Consider the following 20,746-nt stretch of genomic DNA (forward strand, 5'->3'; position numbering starts at 1 on the left):
AGGTGTTAACAGCCTCAGTAAAGAGCTGCTGAGTGGAACTGTGTGTCTGTAGGTAACCTAATACTTTTTGAGGTCCTAGATGATAAGTATACAGTATTTTATAGAAGTATTTTTATTTTCTGGATTATTTAGGAGTCAAAACATTTTATTTATCAATAAAAAGGACCAACTAGCTTCGATCACTGACTTTTCAGTTTAACACAAAAAGGAGACACTTTTTTTTTTCTGATAATGTTTTAACATTTTAAGGCCTTATTACCATTTAAAGACCTTTAAACCAATGAAATACTGTAACAATAATCAATTAAGTACCTAATTATTTTGTCAAATCCCATCAGTTATTATCTTCATTCACCCCTTAAATAAATCTACCCAGTTTAGGTCTACTGATGATTTTAAAAAAACCTAAACCCTCAGAATCAATGAATCCTCCATAAATGGACTGAACCCCGCAGAGTCCAGAGTATTTACACGTCACTGAATTTACACCTTTGACTGAAAAGTTACCAAGAAACTTTTGGTTTTGTAAACTTTAAAAACCCTCTGAAAAACCAGATTCACCCAAATCCAGCTGTGTTACTTTCACCGGGTGAGACCTGAACGTTCTGCTCCGTGATGGAGAAAGAAAGTTCAGACGAGCTTCTCCAGCTTTTCAGTGAAATTTAGGGAGTTAAATATCCACTTTGATACAGAAACACATCAAAGTTACGCTTAATAACTTACTGATCTTTCAATCCCGTCAGACGTCTTTTCACAGAGAGAATAATGAAAAGTGAAGGTTTTAAACAGCCGATCAACACCTGAGATCCAACATGTGAAGCTGACACACGACTTCTACTTTGAACCCTGCAGTCTGATGTAGTACTGCAGTACTGCGATGTTGTACTGTAGTGTAGTACTGCGGTACTGTGATGTTGTACTGTAGTGTAGTACTGCGGTACTGTGATGTTGTACTGTAGTGTAGTACTGCAGTACTGCGATGTTGTACTGTAGTGTAGTACTGTGATGTTGTACTGTAGTGTAGTACTGTGATGTTGTACTGTAGTGTAGTACTGCAGTACTGTGATGTTGTACTGTAGGGAAGTACTGTGATGTTGTACTGTAGTGTAGTACTGTGATGTTGTACTGTAGTGTAGTACTGCAGTACTGTGATGTTGTACTGTAGTGTAGTACTGTGATGTTGTACTGTAGGGAAGTACTGCAGTACTGTGATGTTGTACTGTAGGGAAGTACTGCAGTACTGCGATGTTGTACTGTAGGGAAATACTGCAGTACTGTGATGTTGTACTGTAGTGCAGTACTGTGATGTTGTACTGTAGTGTAGTACTGTGATGTTGTACTGTAGGGAAGTACTGCAGTACTGTGATGTTGTACTGTAGGGAAGTACTGCAGTACTGCGATGTTGTACTGTAGGGAAATACTGCAGTACTGTGATGTTGTACTGTAGGGAAGTACTGCAGTACTGCGATGTTGTACTGTAGTGTAGTACTGCGGTACTGTGATGTTGTACTGTAGGGAAGTACTGCAGTACTGCGATGTTGTACTGTAGGGAAATACTCTAGTACTGCGATGTTGTACTGTAGGGAAGTACTGCAGTACTGCGATGTTGTACTGTAGTGTAGTACTGCGGTACTGTGATGTTGTACTGTAGGGAAGTACTGCAGTACTGCGATGTTGTACTGTAGGGAAATACTGCAGTACTGTGATGTTGTACTGTAGGGAAGTACTGCAGTACTGCGATGTTGTACTGTAGTGTAGTACTGCGGTACTGTGATGTTGTACTGTAGGGAAATACTGCAGTACTGTGATGTTGTACTGTAGGGAAATACTGCAGTACTGCGATGTTGTACTGTAGGGAAGTACTGCAGTACTGCGATGTTGTACTGTAGTGTAGTACTGCGGTACTGTGATGTTGTACTGTAGGGAAGTACTGCGGTACTGCGATGTTGTACTGTAGGGAAGTACTGCGGTACTGCGATGTTGTACTGTAGTGTAGTACTGCGGTACTGCGATGTTGTACTGTAGGGAAGTACTACGGTACTGCGATGTTGTACTGTAGGGAAATACTGCTGTACTGCGATGTTGTACTGTAGGGAAATACTGCTGTACTGCGATGTTGTACTGTAGGGAAATACTGCTGTACTGCGATGTTGTACTGTAGGGAAATACTGCGGTACTGCGATGTTGTACTGTAGGGAAATACTGCGGTACTGCGATGTTGTACTGTAGGGAAATACTGCGGTACTGCGATGTTGTACTGTAGGGAAATACTGCGGTACTGCGATGTTGTACTGTAGGGAAATACTGCGGTACTGCAATGTTGTACTGTAGGGAAATACTGCAGTACTGCGATGTTGTAGTGTAGTGTAGTACTGCAGTACTGCGATGTTGTACTGTAGGGAAATACTGCGGTACTGTGATGTTGTACTGTAGTGTAGTACTGCAGTACTGCGATGTTGTACTGTAGGGAAATACTGCGGTACTGCAACGTTGTACTGTAGTGCAGTACTGTGATGTTGTACTGTAGTGCAGTACTGCAGTACTGTGATGTTGTACTGTAGTGCAGTACTGTGATGTTGTACTGTAGTGTAGTACTGCAGTACTGTGATGTTGTACTGTAGTGCAGTACTGCAGTACTGTGATGTTGTACTGTAGTGCAGTACTGCAGTACTGTGATGTTGTACTGTAGTGCAGTACTGCAGTACTGTGATGTTGTAGTGCAGTACTGCAGTACTGTGATGTTGTACTGCAGTGTAGTACTGCAGTGGTTTATGGGTAGCGCTCAGCTGGGGCCCCGACTCTCCGTCTGTTTTGTTTGTAGGAAAACATTTATGTTGTCGACAGGAAGTCGTCGTTAAACTCTGTGACACCTGTCGGCCAATCAGAAGCGTTGTGTCCTGGTCTGAAAGTCCAATCCCGACCCGCCGAGTGACCTTACTGCAACTTTAACTTTGCGTTCTTGTTTATTTCCTGTTTCAGTCTGCCAGCAGCGTCACTTCCTTTCCTCTCAGCGGTAAAAGCAGATTTCTGCGGTTTCAAACGGAGACTTTAGTGGGTTGCAGGAAGGAAGAGAATCAGTGTGAACTACAGGTCTGTAGTTTAACTGCAGGGCTCCAGCTGTAGGGGGCCTGGGGGGCCCGGGGGGCCCGGGGGGGGGGGGGGGGGGGGGGTGATTGATGGGGGACAGCTGGCTCTGCTCTGCCTCCACCAACAGCTGCTGAAAATAGACCTGAGAGACACAGAGAGGAAACCATGAACCCACATCCACTTCAGTCCAGATCCTCTTTGATACAAACACAAAGTGAGTCGGTCTCAGACCAGATCAGACCTCTGAGACCAGCAGAGACCAGAACAGAACCAGCAGGTCCCAGGTGAGCTCAGCCATGTAAGGTACACAGCGCTTCATGATGATGAACCTCAGGAGGGGTGACACAAAAACAGAAAACACAACAAGAGAAGATTAAACGCTCCTGATTTCTAAAGAGAATTTAAAGTCCGGACTCTGGCGGCCTGATGTCCTCAGGCAGCTCGATCCAGATCCTCGGGGTTCTGGCGGTCAAAGCTCTGTCCCCTTTGGTTGTCGGCCTGGACTCAGGGAAACACAGGAGACCCCCGACTGAGATCTCAAACTACGCAAACGCTCATAAGGAGTTAAAAGATCCTAAATATGATCCAGAGCCGGGTCCCAGAGAGCCTTAGAATCCGAGCCAGAGGCTGAACCCGGTGTGATCGGACCTCCTGGTTCTGGTTCAAGAACAAATGAGGCCATCGGAGAATCAACCAGCAGGATCCTTAATGTGATCCAGTTCTGACCTGCAGCAGTTCTTCATTAACAGCTCAGTTCAGTCTGCTGGTCTGAGACCGACCCTGGTTTCCTCTAAAGCCTCAACAAATTTAGAAAAATATCTAACTGTGATCATTTTTACTGATATTGTGAAAGTAGAGGGAGCGATGGTTTTTACATCCTTACTTTAATTAAAACCCTCCCGCCCCGTTTCCTGGCAGGTCCCCATCAGAAGCCGGGTCTGGTTCTAAACCTCTTTAAGCCCTCCGGGTCGCCCCCTTTAGCTGCTGTAAGCTGCTGTGAATCCTGCAACGTCCATCTCGATTCATTTCAATTCAAATCAGCTTTATTGGCATGAATGTATAACAACAGTGTTGCCATAGCTACAAATAAATTACAGAAGAACAATTAATTTCATTAAATAAGTAAATAAAACAGTAAAAGTGTTTGTGTGTGTTAATGAAATTAAAATAACATATTAAACGTTCTCTCTCAGTCCGCTGACTCCGCCCACACTCTTCTCTGCTTCCTGCAGCGTGTTGTTGGGTGCGCTTGTTTTCGTTACCTTGCTGCCTAAAAACAGCCGTCTGTCGGAGCCGGATCAAATGTTTGATTCGATGTTATTTGATATATAATATTCAGCTTCCCTGCTTTGCTGAGCGACAGATTTGTCTGAGAGGAATTAAAGGCCTGCTCCAGATGCAGGGCTGTGAACTGAAAACTGAAAGTATTTTAAGTTTCACTGAAAAACTGCAGCTCCACAGAATTTCATCTAAAATGCTATTCTGACCTTTAGGAAGTGCTGTAACGTCTGGATGACGGTTCAGTCCTGGTTTCCACTGAGACTCACTGCTATCAGAGAGGATCTGGACTGAAGTGGATCTGGGCTCTTGGTTTCCTCTGTGTCTGTAATGGTTTCCATGTGTTGCAGCAGTCAGCAGACAGGAATGTCCAGCTGAAGCCAGGTTCCCCCCCCCCCCATGTGTCAGCTTGTCGCTGTGTTTTATTGAAGCTTCACCTCATGAACAACTGAGAGTATTCTCAGCATGTACCACAGTAAAAGGACCAGAGTACGACCAGCTGACGTCACACCTACCTGCATCCTTATTATTGCTTCAGCTCTTTTTAATCACTGTAACTGTTTCTAAAACCTCAGAAACATGTGGAGGGGCGGCGTGGCGGAGATGCGTGTCTGGCTTTGTGTTCTGTTGTCCTGGTGCGCTGGTGTCTGTGTGGTTACAGGCCGGCCTCCTGACGCCTCTCTGCTCTCTGATGAAGCTCTGAAACTCGAAGGATCGACGAGTCCGCGTCTGAATAATCTCTCTGATGCAGCCATGAAAACCGAGTTCACCTCGATCTGCTCACGGAAACAGCAGTTTGAAAATGAGCCGGTCGAGCATCTGTTGAACCTTCTGACTGACACAAAGCAAGAGTTTCATATTTTATAAGAATTACAACAGATGTGACGGATCTGTTGCTGGAAGTTTCTATGGGATGGATTCACAACTGGACCAAAAAGTTCTGAGAGGTTAAAACTCAGTGTTTGAAAACTTGATCTCTTCTTCACAACTGCGGCTCTTTTTACCGTGTTTTTGAAACCAAACTGCAGTTTTCGATCTTGCAAAACTTTTTTTGTTACAAGTTTTCAAACACTGAGTTTCAAAAAAAGTTGTCCAGTTGTGAAACATGGCGTGATGTTCATCCCATAAGCTTCTCCTTTGAATCAGAGGACGTCCTGCGGTCTAAACTCTCTGGTAGAGGAATCTCTCTGTTTGTACTTGGATTATGTCAGGAACTCTTCGTCCAATCGACTTCAAACACAGCAGGCGTGTTGCTGCAATTTGGTTCAGAATGAATAAATAAACAGGAGAACAGCGCAGATGTGGGCGGGGCTTATATGTCCGCCATCACGCCAGCGGCTGAAACCTGCAGGATCTTTGATCTGCTGCTTATTTTCATGTTTGGCCTGAAACGTCAGAGAGAAGTTTCCATGTTGAAGTCCAGATGAATCGATCGGTCTATAAAGGTCCTCACATGTCTGGTTTTGTTTACGAGTCCAGAACTTAAAAGAGATTCAGTTTAGAGTCAGAAACAGAGAAACGAGCAGAATCTCACTTTTTAGAAGCTGAAGAATTAAAAAATGAGGCGGTGTGATAGAAACATTGAGGGGGGGGGGCAGCTGTGAGTCTGTCCTCTGGTTTGTTATTTTTAACAGAGTTAGCTGGTTTCTCTGCCCCCCGAGCTCAGACAGGTGATGAGTTTCTCCACGTGGGCCCGACTCTCCTGTTTGTTCTCAGCAGACAGGAGGAAGTTACTGAAGTTACTGACAACCAAACCTCTGAGGAGAAAACAGCTGCTGGTAGATTAACGAGGAGATTCTGAGCGTTTACTGATGTTTTATCAGCGTAAACTATCAGCGGGTCGCTCAGCTGATCAGGCTCTCCTGGTGAAGTCATGTGACCTGCTGGCTCTCAACAGGAATCACAAACCTCTTTACTGCCAAGTAGTTTTTACACAAACAAATCTGCTTCAGTGACTCGTTTAGAAATACAACAACGTGAAAGCGAGCAGATGAACGAGTTTGTTTGTTCAGACGCTGCAGGCTGTTCTGTAAGAGGGGGAGGAGGTCTGGGGGTCGGGAGAGTCAGGGGGGGTCCTGGTTGATGTGGGGTGAGGTTTTAGTCCTGATGGACTTCAGATCAGGTCGACTAATCTGGTCATGTGGTCACAATCCTGGACAGACCAGATCTGACTCCATGACAATCTGGGAAAGATACATCCGTCCTACATTTCCCATAACGCACCTGGATTGTCTTTCATCAGAGCGTCCCGACCTGGTAATCTGCGCCGTCTTTCCAACTCCAGACCTCCTGTTTGTAACACAGACTGTGTGTTTTTAGACATTTGTGGCGTCTAACACCAACCTGATGACATCACTATGACATCATCAGGGTTATTTTCCCCTCAGAGACACAGACGAGTTCATGCGACTGCTGTCACGGGTCGAGGAGTTGTGCTTCAACGCTGAACTCTTAAATGGTCCGTTTCTTCTATGGACTTCTGCGAGTGAGATCTGCTGACTGTCACACTGCTGTTCAGCTCGACTCTGAACAACAAAGGTTCGGTCTTGTTACTGTCAGACACCCCCCCCCCCTGTCATGTGGTCTGTCCCAGCCTGGGGGGGTAATGAATGGTGTCTGTGTGTGGGAGTCAAAGGGAGGAGGATGGTCGAGAAAGTGTGTGTGTGTGTGTGTTTGTGTGTCAGCTGTCGTCACAGTTGGTCTGAAGCATTTCAGCCGACAGCTGGAGGGTCAACAGATCCTGAACACACACACACACACACACACACACACACACACACACACACACACACACACACACACCTTACTAACAGGAAGTGTATTTTGATGCGGCCTGGTGTTGTTTAGGAACATTACTCCGGCGTCCTGCAGAACACGCGGCTGCAGAAATGTCGGTGAAGTCGTTCGTTCTGAATGTAGAGAGCACAAAATGTTTGCTTATTAAAGATGTGTTCAAGAAATCAGGAAATCTCTGCGCTTCACTGCGGAGAAACTGCAGCTACTGTTCACTTAAAATCCGTCAGATGTTTCGACCGGTCTTTGAACGCACCATCAAACCCACGTCAGGCCCTCAGACCCGTGCAGAGTTTTCACTGCTTACTGAGGAGTCAGAACATTTAAACAGATCAGTTCAAAACTAAAGACTGTGAATATAATTTAAATTTTGGGACGCAGCATCTGGTTTTCATGGACGTCCTGTAACTCAAATACAAATAAAGCAGACAGACGACAGAACGCGACCTGACGACTCACAAAACACACACTCGCATGTTGCAACAGAAAATAAGCAGCAATTCCAGCTCGAACACGTCGTTTTCAGATGGAGAAAGGAAGATAAGTGGAGCCTGGTGATTTCTAAAGATTTACATCTGTGGAGATCCTCGTTACAACAAAATAAAAAGGGATGTTTCACGTGTCTGACAGGATGTGAAGAGCCGAGAGCTCTTTAAAGTAAAAAGGTTTCCATCTAACGTCCGGTTTTATAATGAAAAGAAAAGCTTCAGCAGAAACTCAAAGCGTGAAAGACCCACGCGAGGTCAGGCCTCCAGCTGCTGGCTGGAAATGCACACTCAGGCTTTTACAGGCCACAGGTGTGTGTGTGTGTGTCTTTAAATATCTGTGGGAAGTTAAACTCTCGAGGTTCTTCGGGATAAACAACAACACACACACATTTACACAGCTGCTGTCCACCTGCTGCGCGTCTGTCTGTGTGGCTGCATCACATTTATTCATTTAGCTGTCGCTTTTATCCAAAGCGACTTCCAGCTGCTACACGTGTCAGACGCCTCTGGTTAAGTGTCTTGCTCAGGGACACAGTGGTGTCTCATTAGGAAGACGAGTTCAAATGTTTTGTTTTGGCCACAACTAAAATATGTTCAGTTTCCTGTCAGAGAGGAGGAAAGAAACCAGGAAACATTCACATTTAAGAAGCTGGAATCAGACGATTTGGACGTTTTTCTTAAAAAAATGACCAAAACTCATGAATTCATTATAAAAATAATCTGCGATTAATTTGATAGTTGAAAACTAATTGACTGATCGTTGCAGCTCTAGTTCAATCTGCGTTTGAGTTTGAGTCCTCTGACCAAAGCTCCTCTTTTAACCAGCGTTAGTTTTAGTCTCACTATCATCGCGTACTTTTAATTTGAAAGTCTGGCCAGCGTTTGAGCGAACAGCTGTTTCACTGGAATGGTTCACACGGGTCAGACAGAGGCAGGATAATCAGTGGAGCCTGAATCGATCAGATCTCTGTCCAATCAGGTCCCTTTCTGCCAGACGCACCGTCCAATCACAGAGGAGTTCAGATGGAAACTGTCTTCATGTCTCCGCCGCCGCTCTGACAGGCTGACGGACTCCAGAGGAGGCGAGGAGCGTCTCCCCTGTGTCCTTGTCTCAGTCAGTACCGAGCGCCGAGCGGCACGGAGACGTTCCCGTCAGCGTGGGAGCTTCCTGTCTGAGCCTGCTGAGGTTATTCTTGCAGCAGTGGAAGGAAATGATTATTATAGATATTACTGATATGAAACAGTGAAATAATGAACCAAACTCCTTCATTTATTTGTTCATTTTAGATCTAAAATGTCTGTTTTGGTGACGGAAACGTTGTTTTTAACTTTGGTACCAGTTGAAGGTTTTTCACTGGAGATTTACAGAAGAACTACAAACATGGCGGCGCTGTGAAGCTTCTCAGCAGTGGTGTGCGTGCTGATGAAGGCGGCTGTTCTGACTGAAAAAGAACGAAACATTTCTATTTTAGCAGAGTTACCCCTGCCCGATGTTACGTTCTTTTATTTAATACGTCGAGTTGTTAAAACAGATGGTTTATTAAAATATTTAACTGTAAACTCGTTTGAATCTATGAGATATTTCCACCTTTTGATTTTAATTTCCTGTTCACCTGTAATTTAATCACGTTTCAGTGTTTAAATTTAAAACTATTTTCAGGGACACGTGTGATAAAGCAGAGGCCATTTCTTTGGGAGAAGCACAAATTTTAGTGTTTTCAGCCAAATAAACTCATTTTGCATCTTTAACGAGACGTCGTCTGTGTTTTGCACCTCTGCAGTCTGAAGCCTCTTTGGGGGTTTTGTTGCTCTCCTGTTTGTACGCGATGCCGCGGCCCTTCAGACCCCCCCTCTGTCTGTGGAGTTCCTGATCTGGTTTTTAATTCTTTCCACTCCGCCTCCATCACTTCCTCTGCCTCCTCATAAAGCCTCTCTTTCTGAATGTCCCATTACAGAGTTTCTCCCCCGGCCCGCACAGACGCAGCCTTTCTATCAGGACTCCATTGTTTCTCCGCAGCAGGGCGACCTTTTGCTTGTTTGTTTGGTAACCCTTGGCAACCAGAGAGCGTGTCCGCTCGCCGCTGTGGCTGTCGGAGGGCGTTACCGAACGGGACGGGTGGTGTTTCAGACAGACGCCTTGTTGTTGTTGCAGCTCAGAAGGTGTTTGGCAGAACACCAGTCCTGCTCTGCTGCAGAGTACGGCGTCTCTGCAGGGTCACAAGACATGAGCAGTTTATATCTTTGGATTCTGAACTTTCCTCGTCTTTGCAAACTTTCTGCATCTTTGATTATATTTTGTTTTAATAACCAGAATCTGCAAAGTAACTAAACCTTGAAAATAAACGGGGTGGAGTGAAAAGAACAAAATGTGCAGCATGAAATGAAAATACTTGAGTAAAGTACCTCAGATTTAGCACAGTCCCTTTCCAGCAGCGTGCAAACGCTGAAACAACAAAGTGTGTGTTGGCTGAAAATCAAAACGCTTCACTAAATCTGTTCTGGGATCAGCTGACCAGGACAAGAGAGACAACGTGAGAGGAGAACAAACAATCTGCAGCAGCTCCTGTTTCCTGGGGAAAGATTACAGCGACGCTCCGAATCCCGAGCCGACTCTAATCTGTGGTCACCGAGCTTCCTGCCGTCTGAGCTCGGAGAGGAAAACATGAAGTCATGAGAGTGAAAACACACTCACACGGCCGGGTTTCCATCACTTCAGAGGAAACTAACCCTGAGCTGACCCCGACAGGGTAACCCCGGTCGCGGCCCGGAGGGGAGACCACATGATTACACCCTGAGAGGCCAGGACGTTCCCCCTCCGCTGAGGCCTCGCGAGGCGAGCCACACCATGTGATGTCCCCGTAACATGAGGAAGACATGTCACACACTCCACCTCGGTCCCCTCACATATGGTCAGACACTTGGTCAGAGTCCTTGGCGTTGCTTTTTAACGCCCTGGTTACCCCTTGGTGTTGTTTGTTGACATATAGGGCACTGCGGTGAAGTTAGTAACGATAAACATGCAGCGTCCAGTTAGACTTTCAAAATAAAACCAGTAGGGCTGACCCCAAATAGTCGAAGATTCGATGCTTCGATTGGCGATGAGCCTGAATCTGAGCCTCAATCTCACTGTCGAAGCTTCTCAGCTTATGGGGGAGCTCAACGTCTGATTTTACATACCAATAAGTTAATATACAGCCTGTTACAATATACAACGTTTAATACTGTAAATAAACATGTAAAAAGAATAAAACTTTCAATTACTGTTTTTAAAGTGCGTGAATAAATCCAAAATTGTAACCTAACCCTGGGGCGTCAGTGCGTGGAGGTAGTGGCAGGAGGAACACTTGCTGAAGAGACGGAGCTCCAGCTTCACTGGTGTTGTGCCGAGTTGTCGGCACCTCGCGGGACTTTCGGATAATTTATCAATGTTGATGAACCACACAAAGAATATTTTATCGTTTTTAATCAGCTGGCTGCTTGAAATAGATCCGCGAGGAACCGTGACGTGCACGCAGCTGTCAGCAGTAAAACTCAGAAGAACGGTGAATGGCAGGTGAGAGAGAGAAAGATGGTCAACAGTAAGCCTCAGTTAACTTCGGCTCACAATCCCCATGCACAAAAGCACACATGATTCGACTATGTTAACCCTTCGGTCGGGGACAGGCCTAAAAACCAGTGGTTGACGTTGGGAAACGTCGCAATTTGGTTATGTTGAGGAAAAGATCATAGTTTGTGTCACTAAAATGATTCAACACTCTCCTGGGTCCGGTTTCTGATGCACCGTCCACCCGACCCAAGTCGTCTCATATGGATGCACGGTCATGACCCGCTTGGCATCAGTTTGTAATGTTCTGGGAAGCTCTGTAGCGTCGTTTTTGAACGCTAAGGTAGGTGTATAATATAAATAAGTAAAGGCCGAATAAGGAGGCGGTTAAGGTGAACAGGTAGGGGTGGTGATGGTGCCAGTGGATAAGGCGCCTGCCTTTGGTGTGAGAGAGCCGGGTTCAATCCCCCACTGTGACCCGTCCACCACTGTGTCCCTGAGCAAGACACTTAACCCCTCGTTGCTCCAGAGGCGTGCGACCTCTGACATGTATAGCAATTGTAAGTCGCTTTGGATAAAAGCGTCGGCTAAATGAATGAATGTAAATACTACAAAAGACGGTGTTTCTTTCCCGTGTAAACATTTACTGTTGTTATGCCCAAACCATGACCTAACAGAGTTCTTTTTGTGCCTAAACCTTTTCACAAAGTTTTACAACCTTAACCACAAGTTTAATTTGCAAGTCGTTGAATCTTTAGTCTTGCTAACGTGACCACGGAGCCCTACGGTGCAAAAAGGGCTCTAAAGGGAACCCGGGGCGGTTCTGAAGCTGGTTCTGGTCGTTCTGCTTGTGTTCCGGGATCGGACTCGGGCTCCAACATGTACGGCTGGACCGAAGCTGTGCTTATCTGCTGGAGCGGCTTTGTTTCGGATCACACTAACTTGGTTGTCAGGACCCGCCCTACTCTGCTTCTGATTGGCTGGTAGTCCTTACCTAAAAGCTGCACATGTGCGACTCCTAACAGAGATCTGACAGAAGTGAGATGCTTCACTCTGCAGCTAAAACGGAGCGTTCAACACACAGGGTGCTGCAGCGATGAGCAGTCTGACAAACACATGAATGAAACCACGTCAACTGTTCTGGTACAAGCCCTGAATAACACGATGAAGCCCTGATGAGCTGAAAGCTGAAAGCAGTCAGCTGGTCTGGAGCTCTGAGAGGTGAAAGTAAGAGAAGCGTCAGCTGGAGCTCCGTCCTGATCAGCAGGTGTCTGAGTAAACAGCTCCCACCAACTCTTTCTAACTCGTCCAACAATCTGCCAGATCCACCCGGGTGATTTACGAGTGTTTTCTCTGCTCCCGGCGTGCCTCCTGATTGGTCGATCCATCAGAAGCTGTAACTGTGTTGGTTTAACGTGCCTCACGGGGAACATGAGGTTTCCATTGGTCTGTTTTAAAGTTCGAGTTGATGTGGTGAAAGCTCGATGAACTCGCTCCAGAGAAAGAAGTGAAGTGAGTCAGAGGCGGGACTAAACCTTTAGCTGTGTGTGTGTTTCTATATTAAACAGAGAGAAAGAGTCATCGGACTAAAAGTTGGTCAAACAATCTAGTGTTCGACTCAGTCCTCCCTCAGATTCCTGGACGTGTGCGTTACTGTGTGTATTTGTGTGTGTGTGCATGTGTTTCCCATTTAAAGTGACCTCATCCCTCAGACCGGGGGCCGCATGACTTCATCCTGCCGCAGATCTGCTCGCTGCTGTCGACGGATGAAACCTTCACATTAAAACAAGTCTCCCGTCAGCCCAAAAGATAAACAACGTGAAGCCAAGAACTCTTATTTTGGCGGTGGGATCTAAAATCTCAAGAACAGAACAGGAAAGCGGGTCACGCGAGCTGATCACAAAACATTAGAAGAGCTGAGATGGAACGAAACCACATAAGTTTACTGGCTCCTAATTGGCCGCACTTTCCTTATCCAAACAGTTCAGCCTGAGTCTCGGTGAGCGCTCCAAGCTGCAGGCTGCTGACAATCAGAGCTGAAACTAAAACACTTGAAAATAACAAATGACAGTAAAAGCAGCCTTTTTATAGACGATGGCGTTTGTCCGTCCTCCACGCTGGTCCAGACTGAAGCGCCTCATCAGCTGTTGGGTGGACTGTGATGGAACGTGGTTCAGAGTCCTCCATCATCAGGTCCACATACCTGCTTTCAGCTTCAGGATCTCACTGGAGGCCTAACGGCTGCAAAGCCTCCGTCAGTGACAGCTAATATAAGTTTGCATCCGCTTGTTGACTCCTCCCAGACATTCAGGGTGTTTTTGAAGCTCACTGTCGGCGTGACCGTCCTGGAATAATGCATCCTGGGTGGTGCAGTGGGTACCGCTGTTACGTCATAGTAAGACGGTCCCGAAAGAAGCCTTTCTGTGTGGGTTTCCTGCAGCTGCTCCGGTTCCCCCCATCAGAAACATGTTAGGTTCAGATCTGGAGTTGGCCCCGGGTCCTGCCCAGCGGGGCCACTGCTCCCGTAAAAACAGAGAGTAAATTTAGGATTTATATAGTACCAGTACTCCTTATCAGCACTCCCAGGTGTTGGGTTTCCTGTTCCTGCTGATCATGAATGCAGCATTAGCTAAACCTGAGAATATTTGACCTCCCATGATGCACTGCAGGCGGCCTTCTGAGTCAGTTTTCATTTGCTGAGCGAGCATTTCTATATGATTGTTGTTCCTTTGTGCAGCCCGTTGGTCGTTTGAAACTGTATAAACACGTTGGATTTGATTTGATGTTGTACGTTGATGCTGAGGATTCCATGTGCAGAACCACCCGCCACTCTCTCTCCCTTTCACCTCTTCATCATGACTTTATTGAGCTTTGCGAGCTTCACTTACTTTGTTTTGTGACGTGCGTGGTGCATCCTGCTGTATACTGCTGGTTCGTGCACCGATGCTCTGCACAAAAGAAGCTCCTCACGGATAAATAAAGGTTTTTCTGTAGAGGTGCTCAGTGAAGGTGCAGACCTGTAATTCATGTTTGATAATCTCTCTCTGACTGGAATAACCACCTGCAGAGTTAGGAGAAGATCTGATTAGTGATGTTGTCGGATTGTAAGAGCGCACAGCTTCCTTTGGTGTTTACACGCAGCTTTCAACAAACCAAAAGACTCGAGTCCCAGAGAAACCACATTAAGGCCTCCATAAGGACCTTAAACTAATAAAGCCGGTGAGATGTAGACTACGCAGGTACTGATACTGGACGTGTAGCGATCACCAGCATCTTAGGCTTCACACACAAAATAAGCTCGTAGAAGTGATGAAAACCGGCTTCATCGTCTGACAGATTTATTCCCGTCGTGATAAATCCTCCCCTTTGTCATGTGTGTGACTCTCGTCCTCAGCCGCTAGCTAACCTGTTTCCCCGTCTGTCCCTCAGACTCTAAAGCCATCGTGGACGGGAACCTGAAGTTGATCCTGGGCCTCATATGGACCCTGATCCTGCACTACTCCATCTCCATGCCCATGTGGGAGGACGAGGACGACGAAGACGCCAAGAAACTGACCCCCAAACAGCGTCTGCTGGGCTGGATCCAGAACAAGGTTCCCCAGCTCCCCATCACCAACTTCCACAGAGACTGGAGGGACGGCAAGGCGCTGGGAGCCCTGGTGGACAACTGCGCCCCTGGTACGTACAGATCCAGAACTCTGACAATTAATTAATTAATATTTAACAGAGGCGATGAAGCAGTTACTTTTTTAAAACCAGTTACTGTTTTAAAAAAGCTAAAGTGTGGATGAAGTTGCATTTAAATTACAGAAAGCAGCTGAAGAGATAATGACAGTTCAGCTGAAAGGGATTCAGATGTTTAAGTTCAGGCTGAAATCACGTTGAGGTATCTCAGCTCGCACAGCACAGGTTAGATTTGGTGAAACTGAACTCCAGCGTCTCGCTGTGCTGCCTTCAGGTCTTTGTCCAGACTGGGAGACATGGGATCCCAGTCAGCCGGTGGAGAACGCCAGAGAGGCCATGCAGCAGGCTGACGACTGGCTCGGAGTGCCACAGGTAACACTCACCTGATCCTGAGTCCACCCAAACAAAACCACAGCCAATTACAGAAAGCATCGAGGACTATTATATTATATCACTCTTATATTATTCTATTCTATTATTTTAACATAATCTCAAAGGGAACATTTATAATATAGAGGTTTCTCTGCAGTGCTGTTGGCAGGATTTGTCCTACGTCTCCCCACGCTGCTGAAAATCTTAACAACAAAAACAAAAAGATTTATTTATTTAGTTAAATGTTCTACTAAACTATTTCCCAACACGATGGCCTTATTTCTGTATTTATCGGCTTAAAATTGTAGTTTTTGTCCTTATTCTCCAAATGTTTTTCTCTTTGTTTATTACTCTGAAAGCTATTACTTCAGTAAAGTTCATTTATCCCTTTAAACCTGTAGCAATTGTTCAAACTGTATTACACATTTTAAAAGAGAGTCAAATTTGAATATATTAAAGTGTAAAACAACACTTAAATCTGCCTATAACTTATCCGCCAACTATTAGTTTATAATGTTCAAACTCATTCAGTTGCTGAAATGCTTAAACAAACTGAAGGAGACAAATGATATGATGTCAGTGTTTGTGTAATCAGTCTTTAGCTGTGCTGTGATGCAACAGGCGGCATCAGGAACTTTCCTTTCACACGTGTTGGATGGCGCTCTGGTCTATTTCCAGCCTGCGGAGCGATCCTGCAGCCAGCAGTTTAAATTAGCAGCAGAGTGGAGGACGAAACACAAACTGTGGATGATGAACGACTGTTAGCTGTTGACTCGTTAAAGTCATAAAGTCATAGTTTCCATCTTTAGACGACCTTCCTGTGTGAGAAATGATGATGTGTTTTTAAGAGCTACAACAAGTGAAGCAGATGTTTTTAGATTTCAGATTTTCAGATCTTTTGTTTTGAGACATTTGTTCTGTTAACGGTCTGGATTATTACTGGAAACGACACTTTCTATGACATGTGGTTAAACTAACCAATCAGAAGCTAGGAAGACACTGGGGCACAGTAAACGTGAGATAAACCCACAGTTAAAGTCAGACTTCGTTAGCTTTACTCTCTTTTTTTAAGGGAATGGTTCTGAAGAAACACTGAGGTCATGACGTCAGCACCCTCAGAAGATTTTACCAAAAATAATTAACATTTTAAAGATTATTTTAATAAAATTCATATTGAATTTGTTCAGTTATTCACTCTGTACATTATATTCCCCAGCGGAAAGGTGCAAATGCTGTTTCAAAGCTTTTTCCACACTGACAAGAATCCAATTCAGATTTAGGAGAACTTTGTTGGCATTGTCCCCGTTGCATTTTCAGTCAGGAGGCATAAAACTAACTGCATTAAAGCACCAAATAAACAAAATCTAAATCAACAACAAAGTAATTCAATTAAAGTAAAAACAGGAAATATATTACAAATATTTAAAAATGAATATCAATGTAAATGGATTTTAATACGAAGAGCTGTATGTGCAGTAGAGCGATGCAGAAAAGCAGAATCCTTTAAAAGTTGTCCAATTTAAACATACTGGGTGTAAATATATTTATAAATATATATATATATAGAGCCATCAGTGCCCTCAGTAATATAAAATAAAATGTGGCACACTATTGGAGTTTGAGGCAGCTGGCAGTGTTATGAAGCTATAGTTTCAATAATATGTTGTGTAATGTGGTGTTCTCCAAGGCTCCGTTCTCGGTCCTCTTCTGTTCAACATCTACACGCTCCTGATAGAAACACCCAAATATCTGAACATCAGTGTGCAGATGATGCACAGGTTTACATCACAAACATTCTTGTAGTTAAACAAAGGTAAACACTGAAATCATTGTTTTTGGTCCAGAAAAAGAAAAATTACTCGTCAGTGCTCAACGTCAATTTCAACTAATTTTATTTCTGTATAGAAATCCCTAAATGTTTCTTTTTTATATTGCCTTGTGCTTCTTTTATAGCTCGACTTCATGCCTTTTGAATGTGTTACTTATAAAGATATATATAAAAAATAATAAACAAAAATACTCGTTCTACTTTTATACTTGTATGTCAGGGGTGTTGATGGAGCAGTGGATAAGACACATGCCTTTGGTGTGAGAGACCGGGTTCAAATCCACTGCGAGACACCAATGTGTCCGTGAGCAAGACACTCATTGCTCTAGAGGCGTGCGACCTCTGACATGTATAGTAATTGTAAGTCGCTTTGGATAAAAGCGTCAGCTAAATAAATAAATGTAATAAATTCAGATGCAAGGCTTATTATAGAAGTAGTATTTGGACACAGTGTTGCTGATGCTGGTACTAGTGGTATGCTGGTATTTAAAAACTGCTGTGCTAATGAACAACAGAATCCATTAAAGGAGCAGCTGTTAAACATTTAAAGACCTTTGATGCGTTCACCAGCTCAGACTCATTCCTCCATTATTTGGTCTCGTTAAAATGATGAACTTCTATTTTCTGTCTTTAGTCTCCAGTTTTTCTTCCATCAGTGATTTTGGACTGAGACAATCAGATCAGCGAAGCAGTTTTACATGGTTTGCTAATAAAAACTGTCCTGGTTCCATTTAAAAAGAGTCTTTGATGTGTTTTTGGAAGGAACCGGTTTCTTGTTTATTAGCGGGATGATCTGCAGCAGTTTGTGTGCTCATCATGTGTTCGTATCATCATTCATCTTCAGGTGATCGCTCCAGAGGAGATCGTTGACCCGAACGTGGACGAGCACTCTGTGATGACCTACCTGTCTCAGTTCCCCAAATCTAAACTGAAGCCCGGCGCCCCACTGAGGGCGAAGACCCTGCACCCGAAGAGGGCCAAAGCCTACGGACCCGGTGAGGAACAAACACAGCACCAAAGTCCACCCCAAAACTGATCAGATTAAATTTTATTGGCTTCAAGTTAAAACCAGCAGCTGTTTCCCTGCTAGAATGGTTTAATTTTTTTAAACAGTGGCAGAGCAGTGGTTTTATCTGGAGAACTGCAAAAAAATTTGCAAAATGTTCATTTTGCAACACAATCCTGTAGTTTCATGGTCTCATGTCTCTTTCCTTCCTTCCTTTCACGCGTCTCTCAGGTATTGAGCCTCGAGGTAACGTGGTTCTGAAACCAGCTGAGTTTCTGGTGGAGACAGTGGAGGCTGGACTGGGTGAGGTTCTGGTTTATGTGGAAGATCCAGAGGGACACACAGAGGAGGTGGGAACACACACTCTTGGTAGATTCAGTCAAACGCAACAAAGTGAAACACAACTGAGACGTTTTGTCTTTCTGTCCCCTTCAGGCCCGGGTGATCCCCAACAACGACAAGAACAGAACCTACTCCGTGGTCTACCTGCCCAAAGTGGAGGGGCTTCATAAAGTAAGACACATCAGTGGAAGAAATATTTAAAAGGTCCAAATCATATAGCACAGAGGTCGCTAGCTTTCAGAGCTTTCAACTACATCACGTGGTCTTCTTTAGCGAATGGAGCTGCTCGTGTGCCATCACGGCTGTGTTCGGAACAGAAGGCAGTTGCCTCAGAAGGCATCACTTTCAAGTGAAGGCAGCTCTGTTTACATTGTTTTCGAAGAGCCTTCTAGGGCAGCACTTATAGCAACGCGTGACATCAGCACGCCGTCTGGCGTCTCTTCTGGCTGTCGGAAGAGACGCTAGCCTTAGCATCAGCTGAATGAAAAGCCAAACAGCTAACAGATGCCTCAGAAATCATACTGAACAAACTTGGTTGGTTACAGTCATGGGCTGATATTATAGTTCAGTGTTTAGTTCTCGCTAAATTTTCAAAAATCAAAGCAAGAAAACTACTAAAAACTTTTAATTTGTTTAATTTGTGTACGAATTCGGCTTGTTTGTCCGCCGTCTTAACCAGTTTACGAGAGCTACGGCGGCTGTAGCCGCGCTGTTTTATGGGTAATAGGCTGCATCAAAACTAGCCGTTACTGGGGCAGCTTGAAGGCTTCTCAGGAAACAGGAAGAGATCGTTTGAGACGTTTCGAAAAGCACTTGATGCCTCGCTGTCCTGATAGACACCTTCTGAGTCAGCAGTTTAGCCCGTTTCCAACACAGCCCACATGATGTAACTTGGTCATGAGATATCTGTCCAATCTCTCCAGTCTGACAAATCTTTGCAGCACTTTAGGTTCAATGGACTCGCCAACAGATCCTGTTAGAGGTCCTAGGACACTTCATCTATTTGGGTGAAAATTGGAACCATTTAGGGATTCCCTTTTGGATCAAATTCAGTTAAAAGTTTTAACTCTTTTTAGGCTCTGGACCCAATTTTAGGTCCGACACTTAAGTCAGTGGGTTGGTATTTTATACTTTTCTAATGACAGGAGGAGATTATAATGAAGCCAACATGTTAGTCTACAATCAACTTTACGCCACTGATGAATCCAAATCCACAATGTCTCAATAACTCTTATGTTCATAAATGAAGTCTGGGTAACCTGAACTGGTACTTGTATGCTTGTTAAAGAAACAATACGTTTCAGTTTGGACAGTGTCACCTTCAGGTTATCCCCTCTTGCTCCTTACAAAACTCCTTGTGGCATGACAGCTCCGCTTGATTGAACTAGTCAGTCATGCTTTCAAAATGTTCCTTCTTCTTTTTAAGGAATCATCAGAACATCTACCTCAAACGTACTTTACTCTAAAAATGTTAAGAAAAAAAAGGTTTTATGATTTAGATTATAGATTTGGTTTGTTAGAGCCATGAGTGACCCATCAGAAACCCTGACCGGGCTCTGCGTTACTGATCCTTCCAGGTGAAAGTGCTGTTTGCTGGGCAGGACATCGACAGAAGTCCCTTCATGGTGAACATTTCGAAGGCCATGGGCGACCCGAGCAGAGTTCAGGCCCGCGGGCCGGGACTGCAGTCGACTGGAAATGTGGCCAACAAACCGACATACTTTGACATTTACACTGCAGGTAATCCCTCAAACTGAAACTCATGAATACTGAAGCTGTTACCATACAGATAGACCTCCGACAGACTGACTGAAATTGTTTCTCCAGCATCTTTTTCTAATCAGTGATTTAGGTTTCTACTTCCATCGTACCGCAGGTGGAGAATATCTCACCCCTCAGTTATAACACTCGCAGTAGAGCTGCAACGCTTCAGTCTGTGCGGTCCTGATCCAGTGAGCATCACATTCTTCTTTCAGGGTTTGAGAGTCTTGTTGTCTGTCTGTCTGTCCACCAGGGGCGGGTGCTGGAGATGTAGGCGTCATCATTGTGGATTCAAACGGTCGGAGGGATACAGTGGAGATTGTCTTGGAGAACAAAGGCGACAGTATTTTCCGCTGCACCTATGTTCCCGTCCTGGAGGGGCCCCACACCGTCTATGTGACCTTTGCTGGGCAGCAGATTCCCAGAAGCCCTTTCACCGTCCACATCTCAGAGGGTAGGCCTTACACATGTGTGTCCACCACACCGGACAGTCCTGACCATGTTTTTGTTCTAGATGGTTCCTTACAAAGTTTAATGTTGAAATACATCCATACTTGTGTTAT

The 20,746-nt window shown here is 44.8% G+C and overlaps 1 protein-coding gene across 1 annotated transcript in view; it reads left to right on the plus strand.

Annotated features, from left to right (window-relative positions):
- The window catches only part of LOC119895382 (filamin-C-like), a 60,416-nt gene that overhangs the window by 1,369 nt on the left and 38,301 nt on the right, over positions 1 to 20,746 (plus strand). The window contains 7 exon segments of the mRNA XM_038708481.1: positions 14,620 to 14,868; positions 15,149 to 15,246; positions 17,919 to 18,069; positions 18,312 to 18,430; positions 18,516 to 18,593; positions 20,000 to 20,162; positions 20,437 to 20,637. Coding sequence (XP_038564409.1) covers positions 14,620 to 14,868; positions 15,149 to 15,246; positions 17,919 to 18,069; positions 18,312 to 18,430; positions 18,516 to 18,593; positions 20,000 to 20,162; positions 20,437 to 20,637 — 1,059 coding nt within the window.

This window comes from Micropterus salmoides, unplaced genomic scaffold (assembly GCF_014851395.1).
Source record: "Micropterus salmoides isolate LMB-PRFRI ecotype aquatic unplaced genomic scaffold, ASM1485139v1 Ms_hic_scaffold_9, whole genome shotgun sequence".
NCBI lineage: Eukaryota > Metazoa > Chordata > Actinopteri > Centrarchiformes > Centrarchidae > Micropterus > Micropterus salmoides.